Source organism: Fulmarus glacialis, unplaced genomic scaffold (assembly GCF_000690835.1).
Source record: "Fulmarus glacialis isolate BGI_N327 unplaced genomic scaffold, ASM69083v1 scaffold28707, whole genome shotgun sequence".
In the NCBI taxonomy this organism is placed as follows: Eukaryota; Metazoa; Chordata; class Aves; order Procellariiformes; family Procellariidae; genus Fulmarus; species Fulmarus glacialis.
Genome location: NW_009224259.1, coordinates 8,201 through 20,229, shown reverse-complemented (window position 1 = coordinate 20,229; position 12,029 = coordinate 8,201). Strand labels below are relative to the sequence as shown.

The 12,029-nt window shown below is 38.9% G+C and overlaps 1 protein-coding gene across 1 annotated transcript in view; it reads left to right on the top strand.

The window, feature by feature from the left end:
* The first annotated feature begins 2,475 nt into the window (after positions 1 to 2,475).
* Positions 2,476 to 12,029, top strand: part of THRAP3 (thyroid hormone receptor associated protein 3) — a 14,447-nt gene continuing 4,893 nt past the window's right edge. The window contains exons 1-6 of the mRNA XM_009582109.1: positions 2,476 to 2,638; positions 6,266 to 7,171; positions 8,642 to 9,382; positions 10,301 to 10,473; positions 10,922 to 11,033; positions 11,272 to 11,356. Of these exons, the coding sequence (XP_009580404.1) occupies positions 2,502 to 2,638; positions 6,266 to 7,171; positions 8,642 to 9,382; positions 10,301 to 10,473; positions 10,922 to 11,033; positions 11,272 to 11,356 (2,154 nt within the window). The 5' untranslated portion in view covers positions 2,476 to 2,501. The remainder of the gene's footprint in view (positions 2,639 to 6,265; positions 7,172 to 8,641; positions 9,383 to 10,300; positions 10,474 to 10,921; positions 11,034 to 11,271; positions 11,357 to 12,029) is intronic.

Here is a 12,029-nt window from a genome sequence, read left to right as displayed (position 1 = left end):
CATCGCAAGTCAGTCCACTGGAATTTGCTTAAAATGGATACAGCAGCAGAAGTACTCAATTGGTTGTGCTTATATACCTAAATGTCTCTATTTTTAATCAGTAGGTGAAAAAAAGGTTAAAGGTGTACTAATACAGTTCCTTTTTTCTTTCTGGCTCTTATTCATTAGTCATTTTTGCTGAAAAGTTTGTTGATAACTTTTATGCAATACTCAATTAATGCAGATTTTGTCTTTGCAATCGTTTTCCTAATTCCTAGAGCAATCTTAGTTTTTTCCCTCTTCTAGAATGTGGGCAATGAACATTGTTTCGCAGATGCTCAGGTTTTGCAGTTTGTTGTCAAAATGCCTCTTTGTTCATTTCATGATTTGAGATGCTTTTTAGCCATCGAAATAAATAATTAAAATATCTTGCAGTATGTGATCTCTGGACCATCACAACAATTATTGATGCTCAGTTTTCTCGGGGACTCCATGATCTCATGTACTTGCACAGTGTTTATTTTATTCTCTCGTAGGGCAGCGGAGGCCAAGGACTTCTGCTTACTTAAATAGAGCAGATTAAGGGGTCTCAAAGCCACAGGCATTCGTGGACTGCTGTATATGTTAAAAACATTGATTAGATTTTTACTATATGATCCTTTGTGGCTCTTGTGTATTTTAAGCTTCTGTAAGTAACGTGAGAGATAACGCAATACTTTACTAACTTTGAGGGGACAACATGTAATTTCTTGTAGAAATTCCTAAAGAATTCTGTTAAATGCTAAATAAATTGCTTCTGATGTTGTGAATGAAATCTATGTATTGTTTGAAGAGAGCAGGTTTTCTTCTCAGCTTTGTCAGCTACCTCTGGAATTGCAGAGTTCAAATCTTGATACCAACTGCTAATGTGGAATATTCAACAATCCAAACACTTAACTCAAACTAGCCCTTAGTCCCTTTTCCAGCCCACTATTGAAACCTCTGGTTTCTAGGAATGGAAATAAAGGAGACTGGGAATTTAATCTGAGGAGCAAGAGAGCGGAGTCCCCATCCTCCTCGCCAAGTCTGGGGCCAAAGCGTTTTCCATTTAAGCTGAAGAACTATACTGGAACCAATGGGCATTCAAAAGGTGGAGCATATTTTGCAGCATGATCAAATTTTAAATTGTAAGGAATTTTGTTTATGGCTGGATACAGTGATTAAATAGGTCAACTATTACTACAGTTGAGAAGCACTGTAACGGCTGGACAGAAAAAGCACTAGAGCTTTACCGACCCATCTCTGGTGTGCTGGGTTTGCTTCCACAGCCCTTCGTGGAAGGGCAGTCACAAAAGGAGGTTGTTGGTAGCACGAAGGGGAAAGTTTGTGAAGGTCCCTTTGGAAGCTGCAAAACTGTGTTATGCATTTGACTTTTGTGGATACTGACAGGAAGATCTGACGAGCTGAAAGAAATACAGCCTCTTGAATTTTATCAAAATTTGCACCAACCTTCAAATGTAAACAATATGACACTCACCCCTCTTAAGTTAATAGTCCTGAATATTTACCTTTCCCTGGAGGTAAGAGATGTTGAAAATCCTTTAGAAAAATCTTGCTCATTGATACAAAGTTGATGTTTACAAGAGAACAGATCAGGTAGGGTGTAACTGAAACAATTATGTGGTCAAACTGTATTCCCTGAAACATCTTTTAAGGGACACTTTAACCATTACCTGGATACATGCCTGAAAATAGCGCAGGTAATTCATAATTATAGCTATTTCGAGTCCTTTAATGCTACAACATAATCTCTTCTGTCTCTGTGACTGTTTGGAAGGACGTCTGAATTATTTCGGCTGCAACAGAACTCCTCACTGCATGCTACACGCTTGTAACTGATCATAGCAACTGCATAAACTGCACAAGCAGACAGGACACGTACATCCAGGATTTAACCTGAGCGTTCATAGCAAGGCAGATCTGTGCAAATAGGGGTTTATTCATGTATCTTGGATTATCATTTTTGTTCGTGATTCCTTCTGAAAATTTAGAGAAGACTTTGGGGGGTGGTTTCTTTGTTTTTTTTAACAGTAAGCCTTTTTATTTCTTCATTTCTTTAAACCAGTGACAGCTGGCTCTATTGATAGTAATGTGACTGAAAGGAAATGGTTTGTCTCTTTAAAGGTATTCTTGCTTAAGCTAGCAGCATGGCCTCTGCCTGTTCCTGGGTTTTGCATTAACTTGGTGCTTTCAACTGTAGCGCTCAAATTTGTAATTACTCTGGGTTGAAATCCTTTTATTCTTTTTGCAGATTTCCTCCTTAGACTGAAATAAACCTTCTATTCTGAGCCCAACATCATTCATCTGTTATTAGACAGCCACTTCAAACATTCATATTTCCAGTCTTATCAAGCTTCACGTCACTCTCTAGTTGTCAGGTTGCCAGATGTTGCCTGTTCTCTCAAATCTGCTGCATGACTTCATTTTTCACATACTTTTATTTCCCTGTTTCCTTCAGGTACAACTGACAGGTGCTTGCAAAGATGTCTAAAACTAACAAATCAAAATCTGGATCCCGTTCTTCCCGTTCGAGGTCTGGATCAAGATCACGCTCACGCTCCTTCTCCAAATCTCGCTCCCGTTCTCGTTCTGTCTCACGGTCAAGAAAACGCAGACTTAGGTAAGTGCATGCAGCTCTGAAGCCAAAGGGTGTAACTGTGTTTTTCCTCTCTGTCCTGTTCAGATGGTTTGTCACTTAATTCTTTTCCAGGGAAAGACTTTGATTAGATTCTAGGACAGATAGTGTCTATGTCTTAGGTTGTTTCCTGCCAACTTGCACTGTTTTGAATTGTGACTATTTCTCAGCGTTGTCAAAATGCTTCTTTTGAGCCCTTAATCTGGTCTCTGTAGCATGTTTTTGGTGAACAATAATTTTCCTTTTCTGTGCAGGTCTTTTTCCCCTAATATCAATACTAGCAGATAATCTACAGTTAAATCAGAAGGTGTTTTTGTTAGTATAGCTCATTTTGTCAGAGATACAGTCCACAGTGGACTTGTTACAGTTTTTTAGACTGGTCCCTTAGAGAAGACCTCTGTACTTTGTTTTTCCTCAAAGGTATTAACAGAAGCCTGTGTCAAAATGCATATGGGTTTTTTCCCATGTTCTTCTGCAGTTCTTAATTGCTGCTGTATGTAATGGGATAGCCTATTGTGCTTTTCCTAATGCTAAGTACGCACAATCTCTGAGATCCAGTTTCCTATATTAAAAGTACTCATGGTTAATGATGGTGTTTGAAATTGCCAAAGCAGGACAAAGTGCAAAAAATCATAGCTTTTTATCTTGACCTGAGATTATTTTGAGATCTGAAATGTTTTTGATCAGATATTTGCTTTACTGCTGTGAGAGAGTTTCAGTGCATGTTCCATAGAGTGGGGAAGAAGAGTTGGGAAGGTCCATAGCAAAACATGCTTTTTGTTTCGTTAAACATCTTTGGTTTTTTTTAAGCTTTTAATTTAATTGATCCCAGACTTGAGGGGCCTTTGCAGACATTGCATGCTTTCCTCCTCTTTCTAAAAATGAATTCAAATGAGTTTTAATGTCAGTTTAAAATACTGCTACGAAAGGTAGGGGCAATTTTTGTTGTTGTTTCCCTGCCCCTCCCCTCAATATACAGCAGTCAGTTAACAGAAATTATAATTCTGGATGGATAAAGTAGTTAAAGTTAATTTCACTGCAGTTAATTTTGAGAAGTCATTAACATACATAATAGTTGTTCTTACCTCCCTGAATTGCTTCTGGTCAGGCCACTTAAACGCTCATCTCTTCCCTGGATATCAGGATATCTGTTTTTTCCTTTTCTTTTGGCTAAGCATTTTGTATCTGGCAAAGACATTCCACTTGGACTGGGTATAATGATGTTCAGCTGCTTTTTCACTAATCTTAAATTAATAACACATTCTGAAATCATTAGGCTGTAAACACATGCAACTGTTAACAATTAAAGAGATTTTTTAAAATGCAGAGACTCTAATAAATGTACAGTTGGAGAGAGAAGGACATGACAAAACTAAATTAGAGGCGGAGACTTGAGTCAAACAGAGTTCTTTGCAGAAGGAAGCTGGAATGCTGGAAGATACGTGGTCATTTGGGAATAGCCTAGCTATGAAGGAACTCTGACAGTTGAAAACAAAGGCACGCTGTGCAGACATGATTGTTTCCTCTGTGCTGCTGCTGAATCTACTTGTACTTTGTAAATAACTCCTTTTTTAAAAAAAGAGTCAAAATGGAGGGGGTTAGTACAGGCAAGTCATCTTGCATGGCATTAGGATATTCTCTGAGGTAGGTCTCGTGGTATCTTGGCATAAAAGTCCATTATTGTGTACTTCAGCATACACCACAAAAACTGTTTTACTCTTCATTTGGTAGGTTAACTGTTTGTTCTAAGTTATATTGCCATGTTGGAGTCAGCCTAATATTTCTTGCTTTCTTTGTGACTTTATTTTTCATTTTTACCTATTGTGAAATGATAGGTGCTTTAGAACTGGAGCAGTGTGTATTAGCTGGCTAGCTACAGGGGCTGGCTAGTTGGGAGAATTATTACTTGCGGTGTTTCTTTTGCATAATGTTTACTGTATTTTTCTAAAAAGATTTCTTGTAAATAATCTCTGCAACTTTTGGAGTGAAATTTTTGTGCTGCAAGCCTCTCTAAAATGATAGAACAGATTTTGGAAGTGGTGTACAACAGGTCCCTTGCTGGTAATTGATCACAAATGCAGCAGTTGTTTGAAAATGGGAGCATATGTGTTCTTAGTGCTTTTGACTAGGGCTTGTTATAATTGGTTCTTGCCGTCTGCCTCTGTGCTTTTCCTTCTCGTTGTTCGAATGAGGAAGGTCTCAGACAAGTTGCATAGGTTTTTTGGTCGTTTGAAGTAAAGGATGAAGTGTATGTTAAAATTGTCATTAAACTGTTTGCTAGCAATGACTGTAGTATGAGTAAACTGTTTCCTGCTAAACTGTAATGTATTTCATAGGTGGAAAAAATAAAAACAGAACTACATGGGTGTATGCTAATCTTGCAGGAATTCTAACGGCAGTGTTGTATTCCCTTACATTATGGGGGTTTGGGGTGTGAGCAGAGAGGGGGCAGCAGTGAGTTGCGTATTGCCAGTCTGTAAAAGAAGTACATGTCTATTGGAGTATGACCGGTGAGAGTTTTAGAGCTGACCGTCTCTCTTTTAATGTAAGAAGGGATTGTGGGAATGGTTTCAATGAATATTATTTACTAAAATTCCATTTGGAAAAAATCTCTTTTCTATTTAAACGTATTAGTTTGGATGCTTTCTCTGTTTTACTAATGCAAAGTTGCTAAAATCTCAGCAGAAGTTTGTGTTTTTCCAACAGCTGTGAAATACTGTAAAGCTGGTATTTAATCCTGAACTACAATGGGGCTTCTAAACACAACTGCAGCTCCAAAAATTTAGTGGAAGAGACTATTGGAACAATTAGCCCTTAATGTTTTGCCACTTAAATCTGTATTCTTACAGGCTTCGTACTTGTCTTGGATTCAGTTCTGTCCTTTATGAATGCTCTTGCATGGCATAGAGGCGAGCAGAGGGACACTGAACAGTGCCATCTCGTGGCGATAGGCTGGAGAGCGAGCGCGTCCCTCTGCTGTCCTGCTTGTTTGGAGCTCCAGCTTCTGAATTGTGGCAAGGGGTGCACCTTTTGAAACTTAAAACTATAGAGCAATGTGCCGTTTGCTCCAGTACTGCTCTTCGCATGTTGAAGTGTAGCAATTTAACTCACCTGGCAAAGAAGTGGGGTTTCATCTTGATTATCAGAATTTCAAAAGCACATGGGATAGCTGAGGGACACAACAGGAAGATTTTGGATCCGTTCAAATAATGGTAGCATGACATGTGTAAAGAAATACTTTGTGGAGGAGATCTAAGATGAGGTATAACCTGGAGTTATAAAGGGCTGGAAGTTTGAGCTATGTCACTTTTTCTGAAGCTGGATAGCAGCCAGTTCATCCTAGAAAAATGAACAGCAATGTGTACTCATCCTGGTCTCTGCAGTGATCCTGAAGTCAAATACTTGTTTGGCAGCATCACGGATACAAGTTATTTCTACTGCAATTTACTGAGGGCAAAGTGTAATATCTCAATTGGATGAGGGTAGAACAAAGAAATTACTTTCAAAAGCTTAGAAATTAATTTTTCAAATCCTTTTTTATAAGGCTTCGAATAAAAACTTGTGACAGAAGAGTAAATTTAAAATATTCGTGTAATTTTTTTCTTTTATCAGTTCTAGGTCCCGTTCAAGATCATATTCTCCATCTCATAACAGAGAAAGGAATCATCCGAGAGTCTATCAGAACCGGGATTTCAGAGGTCATAATAGAGGATACAGGAGACCGTATTATTTTCGTGGTCGAAATCGAGGGTTTTATCCATGGGGCCAGTATAACCGAGGAGGATATGGGAATTACAGGTCAAACTGGCAAAATTATCGCCAAGCGTATAGCCCTCGTAGAGGGAGATCACGCTCTCGTTCACCCAAGAGAAGGTCTCCTTCACCAAGGTCTAGAAGTCATTCTAGAAATTCTGATAAGTCATCTTCTGATCGGTCAAGGAGGTCTTCCTCTTCCCGATCTTCCTCAAATCATAGCCGAGTTGAGTCTTCCAAGCGTAAATCTGGAAAGGAGAAAAAGTCATCTTCCAAGGATGCCCGGGCATCTCAGGCTGCAGGGGATAATCAAGGTGATGAGTCTAAGGAGCAGCCATTTTCAGGAGCAGTGGCTCAAGACGTCAAGGCATCTGAGGGATCAAAACCATGGCAAGATATGACCACCTATGGTACAAGTTCAGCGTCAAGAGCTTCTGTGTCTGAACTTAGTCCAAGGGAACGCAGTCCTGCATTAAAAAGCCCTCTCCAGTCGGTTGTGGTGAGGCGTCGTTCTCCTCGGCCAAGTCCATTGCAAAAGTCGAGCCCTCCACTGTCCAACCCATCACCGATGAGCTCTGCTTTACAAAGCAGCAGCACCTCCTTTCAGGCAGGCTCTCATCAGAGTCCGTTTGACCATGGCTCGGCAGGTTTGAGCCCAACAAGGAAGAGCCCTGTGTGCAAAAGTCCAACACCAATCAGTTCGATTTACAGTACATCTCAGAAGGAGGAAACCACAGCTCCTGGAGGAGGAGCCTTCTCAAAAAGGCAAGTGATGCGTTTCGTTGTGCTGCAGTGTTTTTTGGCAAGCCAGCTTGCATGTGTAGGCGCTCTCCGTGAGCGCTGTAAGGGTTCTCAGTGTGTGTGCAGGCTCCAGCTGGAATGAGGCCCCAGTGTGTGCAGGGTGCCATGCTAGCAAGCTGCCAGCTGTTTGGGCCTGGTACTGTCTAAATTATAGAAAAAAATACAGATCTAGCCCTGTGTTGAGGAAGTTGGAGTTAGTTTTCCGACTTGAATAGTTCTAAAGATTGCGTAAGTTCCCTGCAAAAATGTTCATAGCTCGTGAACTGAGCTTGAAGTGAGGATGTGCCCGGTGAGATCTTCTAGCAACCTAACTGCACACTGGGAGCTTGCATTTCTAAGTTATTTACTTTTCAGTTAAAGACATTTTTTTATGAATTCTTGAATTGCATTAGATACTATAAATTAGCAAAATTTAATTGAATCTTACTGCATGTCCTGCAAGGAGCCTAAGGCAGGTGTAGTTGCAGTGCTTGTGCCTGTGTTTGTGGGTAGTATGAGAAACTAAAGCACCAAGATCATCACTAAAATGAAGACATCCTTCCTTACAGAAGGCATCAACTTACCATGTTTCTGTTTGCTTGGTTAGTCCACTGCAGATTTGTGCCTTGAAGGTGAAGGTGACACTTTATTTTAAATGATATGGTAGCATTCACAAGTGCTTTTAAATCTTTTCTTTATTATTTCTAAAGTTATTTTGAACTGATGCTATATTAAGGATGTCTGAAATCAAAAAAAAAAAAAAAAAAAGGCCGTAACTCTTGTTTGGGCTTTCGAAAGCACTGAACTAATGTCCTTGGGCTTTACTGCTGTTTCCTCAAAGCTAGGGGTTTGCTTAATGAATGCTTTAAAACATAGTTCTGATGCTTTAAACTAGCTAAATTGTTGTTCTTGCTAGAAGTGTTTTGTCTTCTCCTGGCAAAATAAATATTCTCCTCTGTTAACCTTTTTGCTTTTATTTGTATTTACAGTCTGTCATGAAATATTTAGCTTACCTATGAAACTTGCATCCAAAATTTGAAGTAGCTTTTGAGGCTTTTATTTCCAGTGTGTTGTTTAAAGCAGAACAGCCCAGTTTGAAAGTTTTGATGTGTTGTTCTCCTGAACCAGGTTTGTAAGTAAATAAACTGATTGGGTAAGATGTTACTATTTTCCTTAAAATGAATCTGTGGGTAAGCTGTTTTTTATTTGTTCTTAAGCCTCATCTCATCCGTTCCGCATATCCATTTTCTTCTACATTTGCTGAATTTATTGAGAACTAAAAGTCTAAATCCAGGCTGAGTAATCTGCTTTACATTTTAACTATTTTAGGGCCTAGAGAAAGCTTTCTGTACATGCATAGCTTGGTGTTCTCTAAAATTTGACTGCTTTCAACTGAAGTATTAACTACTTCGATGTTTAATAAAAGAGATACTGCAATGTCTGTTTTATGAACAGGTATCTGGAAGAGCAGAAGACTGAGAATGGGAAAGACAAAGAACAGAAAGTAACAAATGTTGAAAAAGAAAAAAATAAAGAAAAAGGGAATTTCTCTGAGTTGGGATCAACAGACGGAAAGGCAAAATCTGACTCCTATGCATCCAAAGCCGACTCCGAGAAGGGATACCGCGGCAGCCAGTCGCCCAAGCGCTACAAGTTCCGGGATGACTTTGACAAGCTAAAGGTCCCGGAGTTCCACAAGGAAAGTCATTATGGCAAAGAGGAAACAGATGAGCAGGAAAAAAAAGACAAGGCAAAGGGCCGAAAAGATTCAGAATTTGATGATGAGCCTAAGTTTATGTCTAAAGTCGTAGCAACTTCAAGTAAAAGTCAAGAAGAGGATAGGCCAGGAAAATGGGAAGGCGTGGTGTTCTTGCCACCTGGAAAAGAGAAGCAAAGGAAACCTGATGAAATGGAGGAGGAAGGCTATTCTGAAAGATCCAAAAAAGAGGAGAGACCAGCATCCAAGAGAGCTGAACCAGGTCACAGGGGGTTTGTTCCTGAAAAGAATTTTAGAGTAACCACTTACAAATCAAGCCAGGAAAAAAGTTCTTCCCCCCCACCAAGGAAGGCTTCTGAGGTAAAGGAGAAACCAGGCACCAAAATAGAGGGGCTAGCTCCTGGCAAATCCTCCTTTTCCATTACTCGTGAGGCCCAGGTCAATATTCGAATGGATTCCTTTGATGAAGATCTTGCACGGTAAGTATTTGCTATTTTTGAGAAGTCTAAATAGTGATTTTTTTTTTTTCCTGTTTTTCTTCCTGAGATCCTCATATGCTTGCCAAGTGTGAGAAAGGGTAAATAATATTGCATCACAATTTGCATTTGTTGGAGAGAGAGATTAATTTTTTTCTGGCATTGTAATACTTGTGTGACCCTTTTTTTGTGGTGGGAGGTTCGAGGGATTACCAGTTTGTAGATGTTGAAAGTATAGCATGAAGGTTAAACAACTTTTCCTAATCTTTTCTGTGTCTAGATATAAGATTAGTTCAGAACATCAGGTTCTGAATCAGGTTCTATGCTACACCGGGCTCTGGAAAGAGTTAGGTACTCAATGGCTTCTTGCTGCTAGAAGCTTAGTTACAGTGCCGCTTAAATGACATTTGATTCTCTGGAGTGTGTTTAACTACTCTCATTCTCAACGTAGCATTACTGAAACTCTAGGAAGCTCTGAGAGCCACTTCAGCATTACTTCAAGAAATTTTAAGACAGTAAAAAGTTACTCCAGAAAATACATTTGTACAGCAGTAGCCAGTAAGTGTTAACACGCTCTGTGGGATGTTAGAGGTTAATCTAGAATTTGGGAACAGTAGCAAAAGATCACAGCCAGCTAGTGGTGTAAGAATGGGCTTGTGTTTCACAGGATGTCAGGGTTTAATACCTGCACAGCCCTCCAAATACAGAATAACAAGTGACCTGAATTTTTGCAGTAACCTAGATCAGTGTATTTTAGAGATGTTTAAATAAGCGTCCTGCTCATGCTATTGGATGTTCTTAGGTGTCTTCATAATACTACATACAAAATGCTGTCAGCTTCCAACTTCTGAAACATTAATCATCTTAAACTGCTTCCCTTTACCCTGTTCTTCTATTTCATGTGATCTGTTCTTTTTCTAGCCCAAGTGGCATATTGGCTCAGGAACGCAAGCTGTGTCGTGACCTTGTGCACAGCAACAAAAAAGAGCAAGAATTTCGTTCGATTTTCCATCATATTCAGTCTGCTCAGTATCAGCGAAGTCCTTCTGAACTGTTTGCTCAACATATAGTGACTATAGTCCATCATGTAAGAGGTAGGTCAGAGGTCCGTGTATCCTCAGATGAAGGTTCCTCCCTTGCCCAAATAAGTGGGTTTCATGCACTCTAGTTAATGCTGAAAGAATTGTTTTCCAGCAGATATGCCATAGATGAGAATAGCAGCCCAATCATGAGTCATCTTTATTTACATAAATGACTTTTCTTCTGGAAAGGCAGAAGAGGCATTCTTGTTTTTACCTGAGCAATATTCACAGAGACGGTGACTTAAAATTTGTGTATTCTAGTGAATTTGTGGCTCACTTGAATAAATTGTTAATTTCAAGATTGAAACTGAAATTTGTCAGCAGCATTAGTTAGACCTCATCACCAGTGTGCTTCACGTGTCCTGCATCTGAATTTGACCAAGCTGTAGGACTGATGTGCTTTGTCTTTTTACAAAAACGGTATTAATATTTTGGCATTGTTTATTCAAACCCCCAACAGAGCATCACTTTGGGTCTTCAGGAATGACACTGAATGAACGCTTTACCAAATATCTAAAGAAAGGAATGGAACAAGATGCAGCTAAAAACAAAAAAAGCCCTGAAATCCACAGGTTGGTGCCATTAGACACTGTCTAACATTCCAGGGGTATTTCAGATTTCCTTCTCTTAAACTCTGGAATTATTCTGGAATAATTAAAGTATATAACTAGCTTCAGCAACAAAATGGAAAAATATGAGGAGTTTTAAGTACCCTTGGAAATCTTGGTCTGCTTTAAATGACATTTGATCTAAAAACTTCAGATTCTTCTTAGGAACAAGATTATATCTGTGTACTGTCTTTACTTTTAGGAGGATAGATATATCTCCCAGTACTTTTAGAAAACATGGATTCTCTCAAGAGGAAACGAAAAGTTCCAGAGATCCTGGCTTCAAGGTGAACTGTTACTCTGATTAGTTTAATTCAACAAAATGAGTGCATTGGGCATGAACTTAACAGTGATGTTTTTGTTTAAATTACTCTCTACTTAAGTTTGTGTTTTTCTTTTAAGGATGGGCATAATTCTAAAAATGAACTACAAAGGGTTAATTTTTATTAAAAATGTATCAACAACCTTTGTGAAGTGGTTAGACTATGGTAAATGACCCCAAAGTCAATTGAGGTGAGCTTGAGAAAAAAGAGAGGATTTTTGGAACAAGTGCCCATGATGAGAGAAGAGACTTTTTGTGATATTTTTCTGCTTGTAAGTATTATTAAATCAATTGTATACATGCAATATTTCCAACCATGTTTTCAAAAAGACATGCATGTCAAAAAGAGGAAAGTAAAACTAAATACTTATCTAAACCAAATACACTATTAAGCAGATTATAAATTTTGTTCTAACAACTTACTGTACCGTTTCTGTTGATTGCTGTTACTTTAACATTCAGCACTTGTTTTGGTAGATCCAGACCATTTGGAATTTAGTGTATTAGCTTTTCTGAGTAGATGAGTGTTAAGCCATTGCACTCACTGTAAACAATCATAAAAATGGCTTAACGTAAAATGTTTGGGATTTTAACCTTTGTTTATTCACCTTCATACATATTTACGTTGAACGTTGAAG